General features: G+C 49.9%; 2 protein-coding genes across 13 annotated transcripts in view; both read left to right on the top strand.

The window, feature by feature from the left end:
- The window catches only part of PWP2 (PWP2 small subunit processome component), a 613,222-nt gene that overhangs the window by 250,205 nt on the left and 336,760 nt on the right, over positions 1-26,257 (top strand). The gene's annotated exons all lie outside the window — the stretch shown is intronic.
- Positions 1-26,257, top strand: part of TRPM2 (transient receptor potential cation channel subfamily M member 2) — a 73,332-nt gene that overhangs the window by 24,376 nt on the left and 22,699 nt on the right. For 7 of the 12 annotated variants that reach the window (XM_032276546.1, XM_032276547.1, XM_032276550.1 and 4 more), the window contains 11 exons: positions 1,987-2,089; positions 7,718-7,839; positions 8,082-8,435; positions 11,871-12,011; positions 12,907-13,036; positions 14,071-14,216; positions 14,992-15,104; positions 16,526-16,742; positions 19,803-19,921; positions 20,541-20,673; positions 21,113-21,284. In XM_032276546.1, coding sequence (XP_032132437.1) covers positions 1,987-2,089; positions 7,718-7,839; positions 8,082-8,435; positions 11,871-12,011; positions 12,907-13,036; positions 14,071-14,216; positions 14,992-15,104; positions 16,526-16,742; positions 19,803-19,921; positions 20,541-20,673; positions 21,113-21,284 — 1,750 coding nt within the window. Of the gene's footprint in view, positions 1-1,986; positions 2,090-7,717; positions 7,840-8,068; positions 8,436-11,870; positions 12,012-12,906; positions 13,037-14,070; positions 14,217-14,991; positions 15,105-16,525; positions 16,743-19,799; positions 19,922-20,540; positions 20,674-21,112; positions 21,285-26,257 lie in introns of those variants that run through there. The other 5 variants (XM_032276549.1, XM_032276554.1, XM_032276552.1 and 2 more) reach the window with 5 other exon arrangements.

Genomic DNA, 26,257 nt, shown 5'->3' with positions numbered 1-26,257 from the left:
GTGGAGTTTGCCAGGGAGCCCAGAGTGTTTTGGAGTTGGTACAAAAGCTGGCCCCGGAGGGATGGGGCACTGCTGGGGTCTGAGGTGGGGTGTGAGGGGCCCTCCAGGTGAGAGCAGAGTCTGTGTGGAATGTGACAAAGCTGGGGATGGGGAGAGAAGCAGGGGAGGCCAGGTGTGGCTGGCCTGGGGAGCCAGAGGGACAAGGCTGAGGCTTACTTTGGGAGCAGCGGGAGGCATGGGAAGAAGCGTTTGTGGTTGTCTGCCCTGGCCACAGGGGGAAGGCATTTCAAGGAGGAGCAGCTGTAGCAGACATTCCTGCTAGGGAACGTCATGATGGATGGATGGATGAATGAATGGTGGATGGTAGACAGATGGATGGATGATGGGTGGGTGTGTGGATGGATGGATAGATGGATGGATGGGTAGATGGAGGGGTGGATGGATGGATGGATGGATAGATGGATGGATGGATACATGGATGGATAGATGGATGGATGGATGGATGGATAGATGGATGGATAGATGGATGGATGGATGGATAGATGGATAGATAGATGGATGGATAGATGGATGGATGGATGGAGGGATGGATGGATAGATGGATGGATGAATGGATAGATGGATGGATAGATGGATGGATGGATGGCTGGAAAGATGGTAGGTGAGTAGATGGGCATGTGAATGGATGGTTGGATGGATGGATGGATAGATGGATGGATAGATGGATAGATGGATGGATGGATGGATGGATGGATGGATGGATAGATGGATGGATGGATGGATGGATGGATGGATGGATAGATGGTAGGTGGGTGGATGGGCATGTGGATGGATGGACAGATAGATGGGTAGCTAGATGATAGGTAGATAGATAGATAGATGGATGGATAGCTAGATAGACAGATGATAAAATAGATGGGCCAAGCACAGTGGCTCATGCTTGTAATCCCAGCACTTTGGGAGGCTGAGGTGGGTGAATCACTTGAGGTCAGGAATTCGAGACCAGCCTGGCCAACATGGTGAAACCCTGTCTCTACTAAAAATACAAAAATTATCCAGGTGTGGTGGTAGGTGTCTGTAATACCAGCTACTCGTGAGGCTGAGGTGGGAGAATCACTTGAACCCAGGAGGCGGAGGTTGCAGTGAGCCAAGATCATGCCACTGTACTCCAGCCTGGGCTACAGAGCAAAAACTCTGTCTCAAAAAAAAAAAAAGATGGATGAATTGATGTGATAGATAGTTAGATAGGTAGTGGGTGGGAGGTAGATAGATAGATAGGTGGATGGATGAATGGTTGGTGAGTGGCTGTGTGGGTGGATGGATGGAAAGATGGATAGATGGATGGATAGCTAGACAATAGACACATGTGGATGGATAGGTGGATACATGTATAGATGGATAGGTAGACAGACAGATAGATACATATATAGATGGATGACACACACATGGATGGATAGATAGATAGACTAGGTAGATAGACAGACAGATGAATAGATGCCTAGATGGACAGATAGATAGATGGAGGGAGAGATAGATAGATAAATAGATGGATAGATGGATAGATGGATGGATAGATAGATAAATGGATAGATGGATGGATAGCTAAACGGATGGATGGATGGATGGATAAATAGATAAATAGATAGATAGATACACAGACAGGTAGGCAGGTGGTGAGGAGTGGCCCAGGCTTAGCAGGAGGGCTGGGAGGAGTAGCCTCGAATGAAGCTGCACTATTGTCAGGGCGAAGGTCTGTTGCCCTTGGATTGTGTTTTCCACCCAACAGACTCTCACAAACATGATGTATTTGGTCCCCACGGATCTTCATCTTCTCTGTGTAAGGCAAGAGGAGATATGGTGGTGTCCTGGCCACAAGGGCAGGCAGGACCCAGGGCTCTGGCTGTGTCCAGGGCCTCAATGCTGTGTGTCCTGGAGGAGGCGGGTGGGGGGTCACTGTGTGTCTCACTTGGAAAATGCTTGTTGCAGATCCAGGATATTGTCCGGAGGCGGCAGCTGCTGACTATCTTCCGGGAAGGCAAGGACGGTCAGCAGGATGTGGACGTGGCCATCCTGCAGGCCTTGCTGAAAGGTGAGGGTCAGGGAATGTGGGAGCAATGGGGTGGAGGCCGGAACGTGGGCTCCGAGGATGCATAGTTCCAGTCTTTACGTGCCATGATTCTGGGAACCAGAATGGTTCTCCTTGGTCAGACACCCTGGCCAGAGGGCAGCTGGCAATGGGCAGGTGGGCAGCTGGCAATGGGCAGGTGGGCACCTGTCTGTCACCTAATGTTAGAGGTGTGAGCTCCCTTACCTGTAACTAAAATCTGAGTGCAGCCTGTGTCATGTATACCTTTGTGGTGGTCATAATTTCTCATAAAACTTCAGGGTGGAAAGAAAATATAAAAGTCACCTCTCCCCATTTCCTGCTTGCTGGCTACTTTAGCTCCTCTGCCTCTGATGCAGGAAAGAGTGTAGAGACAGAGCAGGGCCTCAGGAATGGCGTGATGGACTTGAGCTGTTGTGCCTCTCTGTGTAACTTCTGTTGCTTGGTCTGGCCCGTTCTCCAGGCCACAAATGTCACTGTCCTCTTCTCATGCCACAGGACAGTAGGGTCATGCCTCCTTGTCTTTACCCACTGGCTTCAACAGGATGGCCAGGACATCCCTGACACTGGGAATCCTTGGTGTTATACCTGCTCCTCCTGCCCGATGCTGGGCTTCTCACCCTCCAGGTCTGAGGCCGCAGGCCTCTGCTGAAGGGCTCAGCAGAGTGGGTCCAGGGTAGAATCAAGAGAGCTTTTGTGATAAAGGCCAGACTTTCATCTTGTGTTGATTTGAGACTCCTCTTATCAAGTACTTGATGTTGTACATAAAACCTCACACCAACAGCCAGATGATAGACCACATATTAGACCACAAATTAAGTCTCAATTTATCTTTTAATATATGTAAGATAGATATTATACAAAACATCTTGTCTGACAACAATAAGATGAAGTTAGGAATCAATGATGTATGTAAAAGTGGAAAATTCACAAAGTTGTGGAAACAAAACACTACCTTGAACAGCTAATGGATCAAAGAAGAAATTGAAAGGGAAATCAAGAAACCAATGAAAACAAAAGCAAAACATATCAAAACTTATGGAACACAGCAGAAACAGTGCTAATGGAGAAATTTATAGCTATAAATGCTTACATTAGAAAATAAGATCTTAAACCAACAACCTAACTTTACAATGTAACTAATTAGAAAAATAAGAACAAGTGAAACCCAAAAGTAGCAGAATGAAGGAAAAAGTAAAGATAAGAGCAGAAATCAGTGACATAAAGAATAGAAAATCACAGAGAAAATAAAGTAAAAAACTGGTTATTTGAAAAGATAAACAAAATTGACACACATTTAGCTAGCTGGACTAAGAAAAAAGAAAGGAGATTCATATTACTAAAATTAGAAATGAAAGTAGGGGCATTACTTCTGACTCTACAGAAATAAAAAGGATTGTAAGTGAGTACTATGAACAATCGTATGCCAACAAATTGGATAACCCAGATGTGTTAGTCTGTTTTATGTGACTATAACAGAACACCACAGACTAAGTACTTTACAAAGTACCTAGCACTTTATAAATCAATCACTGACCATCCTTGCCTTCCCAGAAGATGGTCAGAGGTTGATTTATTAAAATTTTGGAAGCTGGGAAGCCCAAAATTGAGGGTCCAGCATCTGGCAAGGGTCTGCTTCATGTGTCATTCCAGAATGGCAGCACACACATGTCCTTCCAATAGAAGGCAGAAGGGCAAGGGAGCACATACATGCATGAAAGAGAGTAAGAAAGCAAGAGGGAGCTAAGTTTGTTTTTTATAACAAGTCCACTCTTGCAATAACTAACCCACTCCCAAAATAAGACATTAATTCATTCATGAAGGCTTTGTCTTGTAATGAATCACCTCTGTTAGGCCCCACCTCCCTGCATTGTTATGCTGGGGATTATGCTTGCAACATATGAACTTTGGGGAAAACATTCAAGCCATAGCACTAGATGAAATGAATACATTTCTAGAAGCACAAAACGTACCAAGACTAAATCTTAAAAAAATAAAAACTCTGAATAGATAAGTAGCAAGGAGATTGAATCAGTAACAAAAAATCTCCCCACAAAAGTTTTAGGCCTGATAGCTTCACTGGTGAATTCTACCATATGTTTAAAGAACCAACACCAGTCCTTCTCAAACTTTTCCCAAAAATTCAAGAAGGAAAACTTCCTAATTCATTCTGTGAGGCGAGCATTACTCTGATACCAAAGACAGACACTGCAAGAAAACTACGGACCAATATCCGTTATAAACATTGAAACAAAATTCCTCAACAAAATATTAGCATACAAAATTCAGTAGCAATAACAGGATTATACACTATGACTACATGAGATTTATTCCTGGAATGCAAGGATGGTTCAACATATGATACTCGATACACCACATTAACAGAGTGATGAGGAAAAAAACCATGATTATCTCAACTGATACAGAAAAGTATTTGACAAAATTCGACATCCTTTCAAGCAATCTACAGATTCAATGCAATTCCTATCAAAACCCTAGTTATTTTTTTTGTAGAAATAGAGAAGCCCATCCTAAAATTCATGTGGAGTCTAAAGGTACCCCAAACAGATAAAATAATTTTGAAAGGGAAGAACAAAGCTGGAGGACTTACACTTTCTGATTTCTAAACTCCGTACAAAGCTATAGTAATCAAAACAGTGTGGTAATGGTGTAAAGACATAGAGGGCTGGGTGTGGTGGCTCCTGTCTGTAACCCCAGCACTTTGGGAGGCCAAAGTGGGCTGATTGCTTTGGCTCAGGAGTTCAAGACCAGCTGGGGCAACGTGGTGAAAGCTTGTCTCTATATAAAATAAAAAGCTGGGCATGGTGGTTCATGCTTGTAGTCTGAGCTACGTGGGAGGCTGAGGGGAGAGGATCACTTGAGCCCAGAAGCCTATGGCTGCAGTGAGATATGATTGCACCACTGCACTCCAGCCTGGGCAACAGAGTGAGACCCTGTCTCAAAAAAAAATACCCCAAAAGATATGGAGACCAATGAAATAGAATAGTGAACCCCAAAATAAACAAAAAATGATGCTGGATAAACTGGATAGCCACATGCCAAAGAATCAAGCTAGACCCTTACCTAAAACCCTATAAAAAATTAACTCAAAGTAGATCAAGGACTTCTAAATGTAAGACCTAAACTCTTAGAAGAAAGCACAGGGCCAAAACTTCATGATGGAGGATTTAGCGGTGGTTTCTTGGCTGTGACACCTAAGGCACAATAAATAAGAGAAAAAATAGATAAATTGGGGTTTATGAAAATTAAATAATTTGTGCATCAAAAGATATTATCAACAGAGTAAAAAGGCAACCCATGGAATGAGAGAAAATATTTGCAAATCATACATATGATAAGGGATTGGTATCCAGAATATATAGATAACTCCTATAACTCAACAATAAAAAAAAAACCCAATTCAAAAATGGGCAAAGGACTTGAATAGATATTTCTTTAAAGAAGACATACAAATGGTCAATCAGCTCATGAAAAGATGCTCAGCAGCATGAATCATTAGAGAAATGCAAATCAAAATGAAGAGATAGCATTTCAAACACATTTGGATAGCTACTATAAAAAAGAACTGAAAATCACAAGTGTTGGCCAGTGTGTGGAGACACTGGAACTCTTGTGCACTGCTGGTGGATATGTAACATGGTGTAGCTGCCATGGAAAACAAGATGACGGTTTCTTAAAAATTGAAAAATATAATTCCTATATGATCCAGCTATTCCACTTCCAGATATATATGCCACTCCCTACTCCCGAATTTAAAGCAGGATCTGGAAGAGATATTTGCACACTCATGTTCATAGCTGCATTATTCACAATAGCTAAAAAGTGGAAACAGCCCAAGTGACCATAAACAGATGAATAGATAAACAAAATGTGGTCTATACCTGCAATGAAACATCGCTGAGCCTTAAAAAAGGAAGGAAATTCTGACACATGCTACAACATGTATGAACCTTGAAAACGTTATATTAAGTGGGATAAGCCAGTCACAAAGGACAAATACTATATGAGTCCACTTACATGAGTTCCCTGGAGTAGTCAAATTCATAGAGGCAGAAAGTAGAATGGTGGGTGCCAGGGTCTGGGGGAGGGGCGAATGGGGAGTAAGTGTTTAGTGGGGATAGAGTTTTAGTTTCCAAGATAAAAAGAGATATATGGAGAAGGATGGTGATGATGGCTGCACAACATTGTGAATGTAGTTAATACCAGTGACCTGTACGCTTAAAAATATTTGGCTGGGTGAGGTGTCTAATGCCTGTAATCTCAGCACTTTGGGAGGCTGAGGTGGGAGGATCACTTGAGCCCAGGAGTTTGTGACCAGCCTGGTCAGCATAGCAAACTCTGGCTATACAAAAAATTTTAAAAAATTAGCCAGGTGTGGTGATGCACACCTGTACTCTTCATTATTCAAGAGGCTGAGATGGGAGGATTGCTTGAGCCCAGGAGGTTGAGGCTGCAATAAGCCTCCTGATTATAAATATGATCACAGCACTGTGCTCCAGCCTGGGTGACAGAGTGAGACCCTGACTCAAAAAAAAAAAAAGAAAAAAAAAACACAACAAAAGTTAAGTTGGTAAATTTTATGCTACGTGTACTTTACCACAATTTAAAAACATAATGAATTTTAAGATATCAACTTTATGAAGGTTCAGCTTAGATACAGTAAGCTTCCCCCATTCTAAGTGTACTGTATAACAAGCATAGACACTGTGAACCACCACAGTCTCCCTTACCCCGAAGGTTCCCTCATGGCCCTTTGCAGTGAAGCCTCCCTCCAGCCTGGCTCTGGAAGTCATCTGTCTGCTTTCTGTCACTCTAGATTAGTTTTGCTCGTTTTAGAACTTCACGTAAATGGACTCCTGCATGATACATTCTTTCACGTCTTGCTTTTGCTCAGTGCACTGTTTTTGAGATTCATCCGTGTCGTTGCATGTGTCAGATTCTGCTCCTTTTTTGTCTGTGAAGGAGCATCCTACTGTGTGAATACACCACGGGTTGTTTTTCCATTCATCCATTGGTGGGCATTTAGGTTGTTTCCAGGTTGGTGCTATTATGAATAAAGCTGTTATTTGTCTTAATTTCTCCTGGGTCAATATCTAGGACTGGAATTACTGGCCTTTTTTGTAAGTGTATGTTTCACTTTGTGAAAAGCTGACAAAGTATTTTCTGAAAAGATTGCATTCCTTTTCTTCTCTGCCAGCAATGGATGAGTGTTGCCCTACATCCTTGCCAACACTTGATGTTATCAGTCTTTTAAATTGTAGCCATCCTAGTGGGTGTGAAGTGACATCTCAATGTGGTTTGAATTTACATTTCTCTGAGGACTACTGGCATGGCCAGGAGGAGGGCAGGGGAAACAGGGGTGAGTGGATGTGATGACCAAAGCCCCAAGATTCATTGATTCTGATCCCAAAATGGAATGTGCTTTCACAAGGCTGTGGGCATGGGAAGATGTCACTGGGTGCTGTGTCTGTCACTTTGAATTGTTGAGAGGCTCATGACGCATCCCTGACGCTGACGGCCTAAGTCGGTGTCCTTGGAGGGAAACAGCTTTGAGCCAGGGTCAAGGCTCAGTGTGCACCTGTTCATCTGCAGCCTCACGGAGCCAGGACCACTTTGGCCAGGAGAACTGGGACCACCAGCTGAAACTGGCAGTGGCATGGAATCGTGTGGACATCGCCCGCAGTGAGATCTTCACGGATGAGTGGCAGTGGAAGGTAAGTCTTCCAGAGTACCTTGTGGAGGGACCACGGGGCCACGTGCATTGCACTCTGAAGCAAGGGCAGGTGAGGTTGCATCATCTGGATCCCAGCCCTTCCCTTGAGGGTGGGTGACCCAGGCAGCTTTCATCGTCCCCAGGTGGGGGACCACAGCAGCCCCTGCCTCCAGGGTCATTGAGATCAGGATGACATGGGGCGACGACCAAATGCAACAGTCACCGCACAGGGCTTGCTCTCAGCCCTCAGATCTGCACCCCATGATGACGGCGGCCCTCATCTCCAACAAGCCTGAGTTTGTGAAGCTCTTCCTGGAGAATGGGGTGCAGCTGAAGGACTTCGTCACCTGGGACACATTGCTCTATCTCTACGAGAACCTGGAGCCCTCCTGCCTGTTCCACAGCAAGCTGCAGAAGCTGCTGGCCGAGGAGCCCGAGTGCCTGGCTTGCACGCCGGCAGCGCCCCGCCTGCAGATGCACCACGTGGCCCAGGTGCTGCGGGAGCTGCTGGGGGACTTCACGCAGCCGCTCTACCCCCGGCCCCAGCACAGCGACCGGCCGCGGCTCCTGCTGTCTGTGCCACACATCAAGCTCAACGTGCGTGCTGGTAACGGGGTCAGCCTGGCCTGGCCCGTGCGGGCCACTGCTGTGCTTAGAGTCTCTGTTCTTAAAATTAGCTTTTATTTTTATCAGAAAAGACACATGCTCTGTCTTAGGCTGCTGTAATGAAATTTCACAGACAGGGTGGAAACTATAAGTATTTTCTCGAAGTTCCAGAGGCCGGAATTCCCAGATGAAGGTGCCAGCAGGGCTGGCTCCTGCCCAGGGCCTCTTCCCGGCCTACACGTGGCTGCCCTCTTGCTGTGTCTTCACATGACACAGAGAGAGATCTCTGGTGCCGCCTTCTCTTCTTTTTCTTTTATTTATTTATTTGAGACAGAATTTCAATCTGTCTTCCAGGCTGGAGTGCAGTGGTGTGATCATAGCTCACTGTGGCCTCGACCTCCCAGGCTCAAGCAATCCTCCCCCCTCAGCCTCCCAGGTAGCTGGAACTACAGGTGTGCACCACTACACCTGACAGATTTTTTATTTTTTGTAGAGATGGTTTTGCCATTTTTGACAGGCTGGTCTCAAACTCCTGGCCTCAAGCGAATCGATTCACCCTCCTCAGCCTCCCAAAGGCTGGAATTATACTGCTGAGCCGCCGTGCCTCGCCTATTTTTATGTTTAAGACAGAGTTTGGCTCTGTCGCCCAGGCTGGAGTGCAGTGGTGCAATCATGGCTCACTGCACCTTCCACCTCCTGGGCTCAAACAATTCTCCTGCCTCAGCCTCTTGAGTAGCTGGGACTATAGGCACATTCCACCATGCCCAGCCTATTGTTATTATTTCTTAATGTTTTGTGGAGATGGGTTCTCATTATATGGCCCAGGCTGGTCTCAAACACTGGGGCTCCAGTGATCCTCCTGTCTTGGCCTCCCAAAGTGCTGGGATTGCAGGTGTGAGCCACCATACCTGACCTCACTCCTCTTTTTTTAAAGATACCACACCTATCCACTTAGGAACCCACAGTGTGGCCTCATTTAACCTTAATTACCGTATTAAAGGCCCTATCTCGAAATGCTGTAGTCACACTGGGGGTTAAGGCTTCAACATATGAATTTTAGGGGGACACAGTTCAGTCCATAACATACCCTTTCCAGAAGTTCTCAACAGTATGAAAGGTTCTGCAGGGAGGATGATGCCCCTGCCCTGAGCCCCACTCCTGCTCACCAGGGGTGCTGGGTTCTCCCTACAGTCAGGCCATATTTGTGTGAGGTGCCCAGTTGGCACTGCAGCTGTGGCAGAGTGGATGCTCTAACTTCCACCCTGATTCATGGGAATCCTCCTCTAATCTCCACCCTGATTCAGTGGGAACCCTGCTCTAATCTATACCCTGATTCAGTGGGAACCCTGCTCTAATCTCCACCCTGATTCAGTGGGAACCCTGCTCTAATCTATACCCTGATTCAGTGGGAACCTTGCTCTAATCTATACCCTGATTCAGTGGGAACCCTGCTCTAATCTCCACCCTGATTCAGTGGGAACCCTGCTCTAATCTCCACCCTGATTCAGTGGGAACCCTGCCCTAATCTCCACCCTGATTCAGTGGGAACCCTGCTCTAATCTCCACCCTGATTCAGTGGGAACCCTGCTCTAATCTATACCCTGATTCAGCGGGAACCCTGCTCTAATCTATACCCTGATTCAGTGGGAACCCTGCTCTAATCTATACCCTGATTGAGTGGGAACCCTGCTCTAATCTATACCCTAATTCAGTGGGGACCCTGCTCTAATCTATACCCTGATTCAGTGGGAACCCTGCTCCTGTCTCCACCCTGAATCAATGGGAAACTTGCAGTGTCTCGATGTCAGGAATGATGATGGGTTTTGTGTTTCTATTTCCTCTTGGGAGTATTTATTTCCTCTGATTCATTAAGGTTTTACAAAGCAGAGCATCAGTGCTGTTTTATCAGATGCCTTTGATAATATTCAGCCGCTTTTCTTCTTTGACCCATGAATTTGATGAATTATTTTAATAGATTTTCTGATAGTGAAACATGTTTTATTCCTGTTTTGAGTTTCAGCTTGACCTCAGTGCAAGTTTAATATACGGGATTCTCTTGTCAAAGTTTTCAGGGTGTTTGCATCAGAATGCTTAAGCCTTTGATGACAGTTTTATTTGTGGAGCTATATTTGTTTGGCTCTGTTATCAATTTTTTTTTTTAGAATTATTGTTATCCGTTATTTTATTTTTCGTCTTTTTTTTTTTTAAGACGGTGTTTCACCATGTTGGTCAGGCTGGCCTCGAACTCCCGACCTCAGGTGATCCACCTGCCTTGGTCTCCCGAAGTGCTGGGATTGCAGGTGGGAGCCACCGTGCCTGGCTGGGTATGGCTTGGTTGTATACATTCACAGCCTGCGCTTCCTAAGTCCAGTGCGTTTATTTCAGACACTCAGTAGGGATATGCTTAGGAAGGTCCAAAGCAGCAGCTTAGGCTTATCCATACCTGTGGTTTAGGAAGAAAAACACATTTCTTGATAATGAAAAACCTTTGGGAAATTTCTAGGATCACTTGAAGTGTGTTTTGTACAGTATGAGATGTTGGAGATGCGTTTTCTACTTCTGGGAAGTGTTTCTCAGCTACCTGAGTGCACGTTTCCTGAAGCCCAGCCAGGTAGGGGAGGTGGGGCTGGGCGAGGTGCCCTGCCCTTGCTCATGTGTGTGCCTTGTTACCCACCTGGCAGATGTTCCCTGGTGGCCTCCCTGCCAGAGACACTGCAGGAGGGTCCCTCAGAGAGAAGACAGTCATAGACCTATTAACAGACTCCACTGGGCTAGAATTTTACTTCATTGAAAGTGGCTTTGATGCCATCAGATAAGACTAGGGAACCTTAAAGTGCCTGGCATGAAACAAGAGCCTACAAACGCTGGTAAAGGAGTTAGATGGATATTTCACTTTCTAGATGTTTCTAGATGTCTCCAGGAGCAGTGGTTTTAAAAACTTCAGTGTGGGCCGGGTATGGTGGGTCATGCCTGTAATCCCAGCACTTTGGGAGGCTGAGGCAGGTGGATCACGAGATCAAAAGATCGAGACCATCCTGGCCAACATGGTGAAAACCCATCTCTACTAAAAATGCAAAAATTAGCCAGAAGTGGTGGTATGTGCCTGTAGTCCCAGCAACTCGGGAGGCTGAGGCAGGAGAATTGCTTGAACCTAGGAGGCAGAGGCTGCAGTGAGCCGAGATCCCGCCACTGCACTCCAGCCTGGTGCCTGGCGACAAAGCAAGACTCTGTCTCAAAAAAACAACAAAAAAACTTCAGTGCGCATGAGAATGATGTAGGGCGTTGGTGAAAATGTAGGTTGTAGCATTCCAGGAACGGTGATCCTGAGAAGGTTGGGTCTGAGGCTGGGGCCTGCACCTCCAGCAGGTTCCCCAAGTGACTCTGAGCAGTGGGGCCCAGCTGGGGCTCTGACTGTCCACTCCTCAGCAGGTGCAGGGAGTGAGTCTCCGGTCCCTGTACAAGCGTTCCTCAGGCCACGTGACCTTCACCATGGACCCCATCCGCGACCTTCTCATTTGGGCCATTGTCCAGAACCGTCGGGAGCTGGCAGGAATCATCTGGGCTCAGGTAATAAGACCGGCTTCTCAGCAGACACAGCTATAGGCCAGCAGCCAGCTGGGGAGCGTGGCCGGAGTGCCTGAGGCCACCTGCACGCGGGGGCTGTGGAGGGAGTGTGGGCTTCTCCAACACCAGGAACGACTCGGGGCGCCCAGAGTTGGAGAATGAAGAATGTAGCTCTAGGCAGGAAAGGATTTTTTTTTTTTTTTTTTTGAGATGGAGTCTCGCTCGGTCGCCCAGGCTAGAGTGCAGTGGCACGATCTCAGCTCGCTGCAAACTCTGCCTTTGGTTCAAGTGATTCTCCGCCTCAGCCTCCCAAGTAACTGGAACGACAGGCACGTGCCACCGCAGCTAGCTAAGTTTTTATATTTTTAGTAGAGACGGGGTTTTACCGTATGGGCCAAGCTAGGTTTGAACTCCTGACCTCATGATCTGCCTGCCTCGGCCTCCCAAAGTGCTGGGATTACAGGCATGAGCCACCGTGCCTGGACCAGGAAAGGAATTTTTAAATTAAAAGTTCTGCTAAAGAAACTTGTCCTGTGGTTATGTCCAGGGCCGAGCCTTGCTGGACACCCACAGGCTGGGAGGTGCCACCTTGCAGCTCACGTGGGTTTTGGTGGGGGGGGGGTGCATGTGCTGGGCACATGCTGTCTATTAGGCTTTGCAGGGCAAGCAGAGCCCTCTCACAGGCCACACAGGAGCCTGGGCCATCAGAGGGAGGTTATGTATTGATTGGGGTGGGGCTCAGATTGTCTTCATAGATGTGCACAGATGGGATTGCGCAGTGGCCTGCACTGTCCCTGGGCTCTGTGTTCATCACCCGGGGCAGTGTGTTGGCTTCCCCAGGCTGGGTAGAGCCCGATGAGGCCCTTTAGAGTCTCACAGTGGCTCCTCGGGTCCGCAGAGCCAGGACTGCATCGTGGCGGCCTTGGCCTGCAGCAAGATCCTGAAGGAGCTGTCCAAGGAGGAGGATGACACGGACAGCTCGGAGGAGATGCTGGCGCTGGCAGAGGAGTGTGAGCAGAGAGCCATAGGTGAGCCCTGCCGGGCATAGGCCACAGCTCAGCTCTGCACGCCCCCGCCAGGGTCTCCTCCCTGGTTCTCAGCCATGCACGACCCTCACCTGGAGTTTCCCATCCCTGAGTCTCAGCCCCATGTGCCCTCACCCTGGGGTCCTCAGCCCTGTAACCACCCAGTGGGTCCATCTTGCCTGCTGCCTGGATAGGGCCCATTTGATAAGACAGTGAGATTGCAATAGAGAAAGAGTTTAATTCACACAGAGCTGGCTGAATGGGAGGCTGGAGTTTCATCACCCAAATCAGCCTCTGAAAATTTGGAGAGTGGAGTTTTTTTAAGGATGATTTGGTGGGTAGGGGCCAGGGAGTGGGGAGTGCTGATTGGTTGGGTCCAAGTTGAGACCATAGCTGGCTTCTGCTCCTGGGTGTGGTCACAGAACTGGCTGAGCCAGATTTCCAGTGGGTGGTGACAGTGGTGTATCAGGCGCAGGCTGTGAAAATGTCCTAGGTTTTCTGACAGTGACGTCATTCCTAGGAAGTTTGGAGGTTCGGAATCTGGTGGCCTCCGGCTTCCTGACTCCTAAACCGTAATTTCTAATTTGTGGCTACTTTGTTAGCCTGTCAAAGGTGGACTGGTCCCCAGACAGGAAAGGGTTTGTTTCGGGAAAGGGCTGTTGTCAGCTTTGTTTGGCAGTTAAACTACAAACTGAGTCCTGTCTAAGTTAGTGTGGCTGCCGCCACCCTGGCATGGACAAGGGCAGCCTGGAGGTGAGGAGTGAGATGGAGTCGCTTGGGTCAGTTCCCGTCCCTGTCACACTTCTCTCCCTGTTGTCATTTTTGTAGAGGCGGCTTCAGCCCTACGAGCCCTCTCCCCGGGGTCCTCTTCCCCGGCCCGGGTGCTTAGACACATCAGCCCCACATTTGCCCGGCCCTGCCCAGTACCCCTCCCTGTGCCCCAGTGCTCCTGTCCGGAGTGGTCGCCCTCTGACCCGTCCCCTGGGCGCAGCCAGTGTGACCTGCTGCTCTGACGTGGCTCTTCCGTCTCCCCACAGGGGTCTTCACCGAGTGCTACCGGAAGGACGAAGAGAGAGCTCAGAAGCTGCTTATCCGCGTGTCCGAGGCCTGGGGGAAGACCACCTGCCTGCAGCTCGCCCTGGAGGCCAAGGACATGAAGTTCATGTCTCACGGGGGCATCCAGGTGACCTTCCAAGGGCCCCTTCCGGAAACAGACACATGCGGTGCCTACAGGGCGGACACAGCCTCCTGTTCTGCGGTCAGCACGCACACTCACACAGGCCTCGGGCCCCTCGGCAGCTTGGGGACAGCGCCTGACCCCTCGGCCACCTGCTCTAGGCTCTGGCCTCCCATTGTGCAGACGGGGAAAGCAACATAAAGCAAAAGCAGGAGCTGGTGGCCGCAGAGGTCGCAGTTCACCTCCCTGTGGACGGACATTCCTACCTGGGAGCACAGACAGCCGCCCTCTTTCCCTGGAGGGATATGAGGGGCATGGCGTGTCCTTCCTGGAGTGGCGGGGGTTCCTGGGCATGGCTGCCCTCAGCATCACCCTGACACCCTGGCAGGGCCTGGCCTGCAGCGCGTGCCCTTTGCACGCTGGGCTTCCTCGGAGCTCTGAGCTATTGGCTGGGCCATGAGCCCCGATCGTGCTGGGCCTGAGGATGCCTGGGCTGGAGTCCCATCCCCAGCTACAGAGCTCAGAGGGGCCAACTCTCGAGAGCCTGCAACTATGGGGCCTTAGAAGCCAGCAGAGATGGGGTCCTGCAGCTTGAGGTCCAGGAAAGGCAGATTGAGCACCAAAAGCCCTGGGGCAAGCTTTGTGTCTTCACCACTTTCCACTGTGAGACCACAGGCCAGCTGTGTCCACGAGGCACCCCGAGTCCTCATCAGACAGCTGACGGGCACCATCTTGGGTGCAGGGCTGGGCACTGCCATCCTAAGACCGCCCTCATCCGCAGGCCTTCCTGACCAAGGTGTGGTGGGGCCAGCTCTGCGTGGACAATGGGCTGTGGCGTGTGACCCTGTGCATGCTGGTCTTCCCGCTGCTTCTCACCGGCCTCATCTCCTTCAGGTGCCGCAAAGCTGCAGGGCTGCGGGGCTGCGGGGCTGCGGGAGGGGCTCCTGGGGGCTGCGGGGCTGCAGGGCTGTGGGAGGGGCTCCTGGGGGCTGCGGGGCTGCGGGGCTGCAGGAGGGGCTCCTGGGGGCTCAGGGCCTTCCCCACATCCCCTCACTGGGAGCAAGTTGGGTGTCCTCAGGGCCGTGCCTGGATCCTGGAGCCGTAGAGATGAGGGTGAGGAGCGGAGCAGGGCCCCATGTGCTGGAAGCACCTGCCTTGGCCAGGTCCCAGCGCCGATCACATGATGCTGATGATTGGTCCCTCTGCCACAGCAGCCTGGGGTCAGGGAGGCCAGGACTGGTGGTCTCCTGCCGGCACTGCAGACCTGAGCCAGTCTGGGGCACAGGCAGGCAGTGAGTGCAGGTCTGGGGGGACAGCGAGTGCAGGTCTGGAGGGGACAGCGAGTGCAGGTCTGGTGGGGCAGTGAGTGCAGGTCTCAGGGGACAGCTAGTGCAGGTCTGGGGGGGCAGTGAGTGCAGGTCTGGGGGGTACAGTGAGCAGAGGCTGCAGAGCCAGTATTGATGGAATTGCTTTCCCTTCTGAAGGAGGACATTCTGGCCATGGTTGAAGGCCTGGCTGGGCCTGGTGTCCCCACCTATACCTCCTCAGAGGCTTACGGGGGCGTCATGGAGTCTGCTGTGTTTTATTGAGGGCTGGACGGAGGCCCAGGGTCTCCTGGGGGTCAGGGCAGATTCAAGACCCCAGTGAGGTGGCTGAGCCCCTTCTGCAACCCGCAGGCCACACTGCCCACCTCTTTCCCCTTCTCCTGACAGCCAGGATGGCACCTGAGTGCTCAGGAGTCCTGGTGGGAAACTGAGGCAGGGAGGAGTGGCTCAGGTGCCCTAAAGCAGTGCCGGCTCCTCCCTGCTGTCCCAAGGATGGCAGAACCATGTCGCTGACGGCTGCCTCTGCCCCCGTTCCAGCGGCCCTGGGATAGGGACCCGGGACCAAGGCACACCACAGCAGGAGCGTGGTCAGCCCTGCCCCCAGCGAAGGCAGCGAGGAAAGCCTGTCCCATTTACAGGAGGGCGACTGAGGCCTGAGCGTCACCAAGCACCAGGAGCTCCAAAGCTGGGGCCCAGCCAAGTCTGGACTTGGGCCTGGCCTCCCTGTGTGCAGCCATGAAGATCAGGGCCATGGGTGTTGGAGGGGGTCCCTGTGTCCTCACTTCGCGGGGCAGGGCCGGCTCCACCCCGGTGGCTGCAGCTGCAGCTCCGAGGCTGTGCTGTGCTGGCGCCGCCCGTAGCTGGCCCTGGATCCCTGACTACTTTTGCCTCTAAAGTGCGGCCCTCTGAGGGGCACGGGGGGTCACGGGCTGGCCAGGGCCTGCGGAGGTCCAGACACTGGCCCTCGTGGTCACTGTCTCTTCTCTGCAGGGAGAGGAGGCTGCAGGAGGTGAGCAGCCCCGCGGCACGCGCCCGCGCCTTCTTCACTGCGCCTGTGGTGGTCTTCCTCCTGAACATCCTCTCCTACTTCGCCTTCCTTTGCCTGTTTGCCTATGTGCTCATGGTGGACTTCCAGCCCACGCCCTCCTGGTGCGAGTGTGCCATCTACCTCTGGCTCTTCTCCCTGGTGTGTGAGGAGATGCGGCAGGTACAGCCCCACCCGCTTTCCTGTGCCCCAGCCCGGGGCCACCCGCTTGGCCAAGTTCTCACAGGGGACCCGGGGCCTAGAGTATACCCTGCCTATCCCACCCAGTGCTCCCTCCCTGAAATGGGTGCCTGGGGCCCCACCCTCCAACCCCTCCCTCCTCATGTCCCTGGCACCTGCTTCCCTGCTTTCCCTCCCTTCCTGGAGACCTGGGCCGATAGGCTCAAGGTGGGATGCCCTGACCTTGTGGACTTTGAATGTCCACAAGGTGTGTCCCCTCCCCCGGGAAGAGCAGTGCAAGGCGTGGGGTCCCTAAGACTCCTGTTACGTTCAGTAACAAGCCAGAAGGACCCACGGACACTGGGGGGTGGCGATGCTCACTTACAGTTTATTAAGCAAAATCTACAGACCAAACCAGCCAGGGGAAGGGACCCAGCCCCATCCAGGACAGCCGTGAGCCCAGAGCATCCAGGCAGTCCCTCCCCCTGGAGTGTGGGTGGCACTCCATCCTCCCGGCGGTGACAGGTGGCCTCATGCACGGAACATGGTCCCCAGGGAGGCTCATGGGCCTTGGTGTCTCTGGGGGTCAGTCACAGATGGGACACTTCCTTCTCCCTGCATCTGTCTGTGATCCGAGGAGAGCCCTGGTTGGTCCTGCCACTCACCTGCCCCAGCTGTCCAGCTGCTGGGGCCTGGGGTCTCGGACTAGGGAGGGTGTGGGGACTCCTGCCAGGCAGGCCAAATGGGGGCTCCCACAGCCCCTGCCGGGATCCTGCCCTCTCGGCTTGCTGAAGAAGCAATGTGGACCCAACAGAGCAAAGATCCTTGTGGGAAGGCGGCTGGTGCCTGACAGTGAGGAGGGGGCTGATCCAACACACATATGCACAAACACACACACACACACACGAACACACACATGCACACATGCGCACACACGCACACACACATACACATAGATACATGCACACACGTACGCACGTACACAAATGCACACACACATGCATGCATACACATACACATACATGTGCATACACACACTACACACATGTACACATACACATGGATGCACAGGCACACACATACACAGTACACACGAATACACATAAACATGCACACATATACACACATACACATGCATACATGGATATATACACACATGTGTACACACATACAAATATATACACACACATACACATACCCACATACATACATATACAAGCATACAGGCACACATGCATACATGCACACATACACATGCATACACACGTACACACAAGTGCACACACACAAGACACACATGCATACACAAATACATCCATAAAGACATGCACACATATACATGCACATACACATGTAAACATGCATGCACATACATGTGCACACATACATGTACACACATACACATACCTGGATACACACATACATATGCATATACATGCACATACACACGTACTCATGCATACACACATACACAGACATGCACACATATACACATAGACATCTACACATCTACACATATAGACATCTACACACAAGCACATAGCACACATATAGACAAATGCACACATACACACCTACATACATGAACACACACATACACATAGACACATATATACGTACACGCATGCACACACATTCAAATACATGCACGCAGTTACACACATGCACACACAAAAATACATATACATATATACACATACATACGTATGTATACGCACATACGCATACATACAGTATATGCACACATACACATACATGCACACACACATATCCACACATATACACATGCAGAATATACGTACATACATACACACATACATGCGCACACATGCACACACAGGTGCCGAATGAGCAGGAGACCGGGGGAGCTGCTGCCAGTGCCACCCTGTGTTGTCCCGCTCTGGCCGGTCCCCATCTCCCTCACTGACCCAGCTCTCGTCAGATTGGACACAGCATTTGGATTTGCTGACTGTGATGACAGTGTCAGTGATAGTGACGAGAGTGATGACAGTGATTGTGATGCTGATGGTGGAGAGTGATGTGACAGTGAAGGTGACAGGATGGTGATGGTAGTCACAGCGACAGTGACAGTGATTGTGATGATAGTGAGAATGACAGTGGCAGTGATAGGGTGGTGATGACAGTAGTGACTGACAGTGACAGTAGTGATGGGACAGTGACAGGATAGGGATGTGATAGTGATGACAGTGACAGTGATTGTGATGATAGTGATGGTGATGGTAGTGGATAGTGATGGGTGACAGGATAGTGACAGTGACAGTGAGGTTAGGGATGGTGATGGTAGTGGATAGTGATGGGTGACAGTGAGGATAGTGACAGGGACAGTGACAGTGAGGAGAGGGATGGTGATGGTAGTGGATAGTGATGGGTGACAGTGAAGATAGTGACAGTGACAGTGAGGTTAGGGATGGTGATGGTAGTGGATAGTGATGGGTGACAGTGAGGATAGTGACAGTGACAGTGAGGAGAGGGATGGTGATGGTGGTGGATAGTGATGGGTGACAGTGAGGATAGTGACAGTGACAGTGAGGTTAGGGATGGTGATGGTAGTGGATAGTGATGGGTGACAGTGAGGATAGTGACAGTGACAGTGACAGTGAGGAGAGGGATGGTGATGGTAGTGGATAGTGATGGGTGACAGTGAGGATAGTGACAGTGACAGTGAGGAGAGGGATGGTGATGGTAGTGGATAGTGATGGGTGACGGTGAGGATAGTGACAGTGACAGTGACAGTGAGGTTAGGGATGGTGATGGTAGTGGATAGTGATGGGTGACAGTGAGGATAGTGACAGTGACAATGACAGGAGAATGGTGATGGTAGTGGATAGTGATGGGTGACAGGACAGTGACAGTGACAGTGAGGTTAGGGATCGTGATGGTAGTGGATAGTGATGGGTGACAGTGATAGTGACAGTGACAGTGAGGATAGGGATGGTGATTGTCATGATAGTGACAGTGACTGATGATGTGGATAGTGCAGTGACAGTGAGGACAGTAAGAGTGACAGCACGTCTGCCCCCACACTGCCTCTCTTCCCAGTAGCTCTTCTATGACCCTGACGAGTGTGGGCTGATGAAGAAGGCAGCCTTGTACTTCAGTGACTTCTGGAATAAGCTGGACGTTGGCGCCATCTTGCTCTTCGTGGCAGGGCTGACCTGCAGGTGAGTGGCCTCACCTCTGTCTGAGGCAGCCAGACCTGGGGCATGAGTACAGGCCAGGCCGGGAGCCAGCAGCACTAGGCAAGGCTCAGCTCCTCCCTGACCCGCTGGATTGTCGTCTGTGCAATGGGTGTCCGGGCGACAGCGCCCCACCTACCCTTGGGGTCCTGAGGGAGCACAGAAGGGGCACGAGAGCTCCTTGCAGACCTGAGATCGTCCATGTGCAAGGGGCCATGGATGGCGACCGCTGGGATTGCCCCAGCTCTAGGGACATGCAGCTGCTGCTTCCACCCTCCGCCTCCCTGCACTGCCCCTTACGTCCTCGTTTCTCTGTGAGGCCACGCCCCCTTTCTCTGAGGCAAGAGGGCCCTGGCTACCTCTGGCTCCCCAGGGTGCCCCGTGCCAGGCTGCCCTGTGGGGCTGGGCCTGGACCTTTCTGAAGGAAAGTGGGAGACTCCGCTCCTCAGCCTCATGCTGGCTTTGAACACCTGGCATGCAGGCCTGCCACAGCCCTTTGCCTCCAGGGCTCCCCTGGGCTGGGACAGGTGGAGGGTGGCAGGGCACAGCCCTGGGGCCGCTGTGAGCAGGAGACTGAGGTGCGTGTGCTTCTGCTGGCGGCCAGGCTCGTCCCGGAGACGCTGTACCCCGGGCGCGTCATCCTCTCTCTGGACTTCATCCTGTTCTGCCTCCGGCTCATGCACATCTTCACCGTCAGCAAGACGCTGGGGCCCAAGATCATCATTGTGAAGCGGATGGTAAGGGGCACGGGTTCCATGGCGGCCTGCAGCCCAGGATGGGGCTCGGGGAGGGCAGGTGGTCTGGGCAGGGCTTCAGCACAGCTGCAGGCTCCCCATCCCTGCTTTGCCCCCTGGGCTCCCAAGAATGCCGTTCTCGTATCTTTACCTGTGTGTCACCTCTCCCAGGAAGCCTTCCTCATTCTGCTCTCTGATCCCCACTCATTCCTGACCTCTGATTCCGCTCTAGGAGCTTTCCTCCTTGGGTGGCGGTTATGTCTGACCCCTCTTGCACCCTGGGGTGCCTGGCAGTCCATGAGAGTGTGGAGGCAGCCCCAGGGCTGCTCCCGGGAGCCTCCTGGCATGCCATGTGCTGTGAGGCCGCTGCTAGGCCTGCCTCTGCGCCTGGTGAGCGTCTGGGCCGGGGGAGTGCAGCTCACCTACCTTGCATTCCCGGCAGATGAAAGACGTCTTCTTCTTCCTCTTCCTGCTGGCGGTGTGGGTGGTGTCCTTCGGGGTGGCCAAGCAGGCCATCCTCATCCACAACGAGCACCGTGTGGACTGGATCTTCCGAGGGGCCGTCTACCACTCCTACCTCACCATCTTCGGGCAGATCCCGGGATACATCGACGGTAGGAGGGTCCCATGGGAGCTCGGCTGGGGAGGCCAGGAAGCAGCAGAAAGGCCAGAGAGGGGCCGCAGCCTGAGTGGGATTGAGGCCAGCTCCCATAGGGGGTCTTGCAGTTCCCATCGGGGCGGCATCTCCCTGGGGGCATTCACTCCCCAGCTTCTGTGGCAGGAAGTGGAAGGGGCTCCCACTGCCCAGGGGAGGGAGGAGGGTGGGCCTGGTGGGGGAGTGGATGGTGCCACACAGAGGTCAGTGGGCTGAGGGCACCTGGGGCACCAGCTGACAGCCCCCCGAAATAGAATGTCACCCCATTTCTCCTTTCCCTCTCACCTCAATCAGAAATAACTTCCTCCTCTTGATGGAGAGAATTCCTCCCTCCCTCCCTCCCTTGTTTCCTTCCTTCCTTCCTTTCTTTTTTGACAGGGTCTTGCTCTGTCACCCAGACTGGAGTGCGTGGTGTGTCCACCTCCTGGGCTCAAGCTGTCCTCCCCCCCTGCCTCCCGTGTAGCTGGGACTACATGTGCACACCAACATGCCTGCTAATTTTTGTATTTTTTGTAGAGTCAAGGGCTTCACCATGTAGCTCAGCCTGGTCTCGAACTCTTGAGCTCAAGTGATCTGCCCACCTTGGCCTCCCAAAGTGCTGAGATGACAGGCATAAGCCGCCGTGTCCGGCCAGAGAGAACACTTTTCATATAGAACAGTGTTTGTTAACAGCTTCACTGAGAGAGAGTTTACCTGCAGAAAGTGCACACATCAGTGGTTTTCAGTATTGTTACCGAATCTAATTTCATAACATCTGCATCACCCTGAGAAGACCCAGCATCCGGGGACAGCCACTCCCCTCTCCCCCCCTCAGCCACAGCTGCCCACGAAGCTACTTTCCAGTTGCCTTTTCTGCACATTCCCTATAAACTGGATGATGTAATAGGCAGTCTCTGCTGTCTGACTTCTTTTGCTTGACATCACGTTTTCAAGGTTTATCATGTATCAGTATTTACTTCCTGTTTGTCTCTGACTAGGACCCCGCTGTGCAGATACACCACAGTTTATTTACCTATTCATCAGTTGATGAACATTTGGCTTGTTTCCACTTTTATTTCTTTTTAAAAATTAATTAATTTTATTTTATTTTTTTCTGAGATGGAATCTCACGCTGTCGCCCATGCTGGAGTGCAGTGGTGCAATCTTGGCTCACTTCAACCTCCAGCTCCGGGGTTCAAGTGATTCTCCTGTCTCAGCCTCCTGAGTAGCTGGGATTACAGACACTTGCAACTATGCCTGGCCAACTTTTGTATTTTTAGTGGAAACAAGGTTTCACCATGTTGGCCAGGCTGGTGTTGAACTTCTGACTTCAGGTGATCCACCCAACTTGGTCTCCCAAAGTGCTGGGATTACAGGCATGAGCCACCATGCTGGACCATTTCCACTTTTCGGATGCTGTGAATTACATAGCATGAGGAGTTTTCTTTTTTTTTTTGAGACAGAGTCTTGCTCTGTCGCCAGGCTGGAGTGCAGTGGCACAATCTCGGCTCACTGCAACCTCTGCCTCCTTGGTTCAAGCGACTCTTCCGCCGCAGCCTCCTGAGTGGCTGGGACTACAGGCACCTGCCACCAGGCCTGGCTAAGTTTTGTATTTTTAGTAGAGACGGGATTTCACCATGTTGCGCAGGACAATCTCGATCTCTTGACCTCGTGATCTGCCTGCCTCGGCCTCCCAAAGTGCTTCGGTTACAGATGTGAGCCACCACGCCCGGCACATGAGTAGTTATTTATAGGTTTTGTGTAGGTATGTTTGTATTTCTCTTACATACCCAGGAATGCATGACTCGCTCGTACGGGAACTCCATGTTTAAGCTTTTGAGGACCTGCTGGGCTGGTTTCCAGAGAGGTTGCTGCATTCCACATTCCTGTCTGCCAAGTCCCAGGATTCTAGTTTCTCTACCTTCTTGTCAACATTTATTATTGTCCATTGAAAAAAATGCTTGTATCCCAGTGGGTGAGAAGTGGCTTCCTCGTTGCTTTGACTGATATTTCTCTAAGGACCCAACATGTTGAGCGTCTCCTCCTGTGCTAACTAGGCCATCTATATATCTTCTTTGAAGAAATGTCTCTTTTTGTCCTTTGCCCACTTTTCAGTTGGGTTATCTTTTATATTATTGAGCTGTAAGAGTTCTTTTTTTTTTTTTTTTTTTTTGAGATGGAGTCTCACTCTGTTGTCAAGGCTGGAGTGCAATGGTATAATCTCGGCTCACTGCAACCTCTGCCTCCCGGGTTCAAGCAATTCTCTGCCTCAGCCTCCCAATTAGCTGGAATTACAGGCACCCACCACCACTCCCAGCTAAATTTTGTATTTTTAGTAGAGACAGTGTTTCACCATGTTGGCGGGGCTAGTCTTGAACTCCTGACCTCAGGTGATCCACTTGCCTTGGTCTCCCAAAGTGCTGGGATTACAGGCGTGAGCCACCACACGTGGCCAAGAATTCTTTGCATAAGGATGCCAGTCTTTTACTAGATGTAAGATTTGAATCTTTTTTTGTTAATCTGTGGGCTTACTTGTCACTTTCTTTATGACGCCATTTCATGCACAAACTCCGGAAATTTTGATGACGTTCAACTTATCAGTCTCTGATCATCGTGCTTTTGGTGTCCTAGTTAAAACCATGGCCAAGGTTTACGCCTGTGTTGTTCTTCTGAGTGTTTTATAGCTTTCACTTTTTCTTTGGGCTGGTGTGCGGTAAGAGTCAGTTCTTGTTGTGGCTCTCCTGTTGTCCCAGCACTATTTGTTGACAAGGCTGTTCCTTCCCCAGTGGAGCACCCTGGCATCCTTGTTGAAAATCAGTTGACCATTAGCATAAGGGTTTATTTTGAGAGTCTCAGTTCGGCTCCATTGATGCCTGTCCTTGTGCCGGAACCCCACTGTCTTGGTTCACGTAGCCTTGTAGTAAGTTTTGAAATTCGGAAGCGTGAATCCTAATTTGTTCTTTTTCAAGATTGCTTTGGCCTCTGGGTCCCTTGGCTTCATGTGAATTTTTGGATCAGCTCATCAATTTCTCCAAAAGGGGCATCCGTTATTTTGATTGTGAACATGGGATGTCTTTTTGCTTATTTAGTTCTTTAATTTCTCTCAATAATGTGTTATAGGTTTCAGCAATAAGTCAGGCTGCTTCTGTTAAATTGATTCCTAAGTATTTTATTCTTTTCCAAGCTATTATAAACAGAATTGTCTTATTGATTTCATTTCGAATTGTTAATGACTGGTATACTGTATAGAAATACATTGTCTTTTGCAGATTGATCTTGAAACCTGAAATCTTGCTAAACTTCTTTATTAGTTCCAATAGTATTTTTAGTGGATTTGTCGTATACAAGACCATATAATCTGCAAAAAGAGACAGCTTTACTTGTTTCTTTCCAATCTGGATGCCTTTTATTTCTCTTCTTGCCTGACTGCCCTGGCTAGAACCTCCAGTACCATGTTGAACAGAAGGGCAACAGGAAACATCCTTGCTTTGTTCCTGAGCTTAGATGGCAAGCCCGCTGATCTTAAGGAGCACGTACGTCTTTCACCGTCAAGCGTGATGTTAACTGGGGGGCTTTGTAAATGTCCTTTATCAGGTTGAAGAAGTTCCCTTCTGTTCCTAGTTCTTGAGTGTTTTTATTGTGAAGGAGTGGAAGGCTTTGTCAGCTGCTTCTGTGCACCTGTTTGAATGTTTTTGCTCCTTGTTGGAAATAGATGCTTGGTGCCGCAAAGAAAAATCAGCAGTGAGACAAAGGATTTTTCAGCAATGCAATTTTTACTTCCTGGACTGTGGGAAGGGGACCCTCGTTAGCCATCGTGCCACGAGAATACAACGAACAAAGGAAAACACACACATTTGTCCCTTACGCATTTGGGGTCGTCCTCACTGCTGTGTCTGACCTCCGTTGGCTGGAGCCAGACCTCACAATCTAAACTAAAACCCAATTGGCTAAAAACTTAAAACTTTTCTAAACAGGTAAAAGCAGTGGAGAGCTGGGACATGCCTGTGAGCACGTCCAGCACAGATATCTTGGTCAAAGTACAAGAACACAGAATATACTACGTGCCTGTGAGCATGGCATGTCTAACAGCTACGTAGGATAGGGCTTCACAAAGTTATTAGCACACTTACTCTTTAACAAGAAAGGAAACTTTAAAAAGGAACTTTGCCATTTCTCACACTTTATTAATATGGTACATTCCATTAATTGACCATTGGATGTTAAACCAACTGTATGTTCTTGGAACACTTGATCACGTGAATAATCCCTTTTTTATGGTGCGGGATTCAGTTTGCTAGCTGTTTTTTGAGGATTTTTGCACCTATATTCATGAAGGACATTGGTCTGTGATTTTCTTTTGTAATATGTTTGCCCAGTTTTGGTATCAGGATAATACTGGCCTCATAGAATGGCTTAGGAAGTAATTCCTCTTATATTTTGAAGGAGTTTGTAAAAGCGTGGTTTTAATTCTTCCTTGAACATGGTAGAATTCAGCAGTGAGCTCCTCTGAGTGTGGCCTTTTCTTTGTGTGATATTTCTAACTAACCAATCCAATCCCTTAGGTGTTACAGGTCTACTTACGGTTTTCATTTCTTCTGCAGTCATCTTTGGTAGCTTGTGTCTTTCTAGGAATTTGCCCATTCTTCCAGACCGTCTAATTTCTTAGCATACGATTTTCTCTGGGATTTCCTTTGAGTTCTTTTTCTTTTTGTAAGGTTAATAGTTATATCCTCTGTTTCATTTCTGATTTTAGCAATTTGAGCTGTCTCTCTTTTCTTTCTTGATCAGTCCAGCTACAAGGTGGTAATATTTTTTGTCACTCTTTTTCAAGAACTGAGTATGGTTTGTTGCTACTCACTGTTTTTGTTTTCTTTGTCACATTTATATTCTAATCTTCATTATGCCCTTCCTTCTGCTTGCTTCTGGCTTGTCTTGGGGGAAAGCATCCAGTCT

The sequence above is a fragment of the Sapajus apella genome, unplaced genomic scaffold (assembly GCF_009761245.1).
Source record: "Sapajus apella isolate SASKATOON/1434 unplaced genomic scaffold, GSC_monkey_1.0 scaffold8, whole genome shotgun sequence".
Classification (NCBI taxonomy): Eukaryota; Metazoa; Chordata; class Mammalia; order Primates; family Cebidae; genus Sapajus; species Sapajus apella.
The sequence above is the reverse complement of the archived record's forward strand: the minus strand, read 5'-3'. Positions and strand labels throughout refer to the sequence as shown.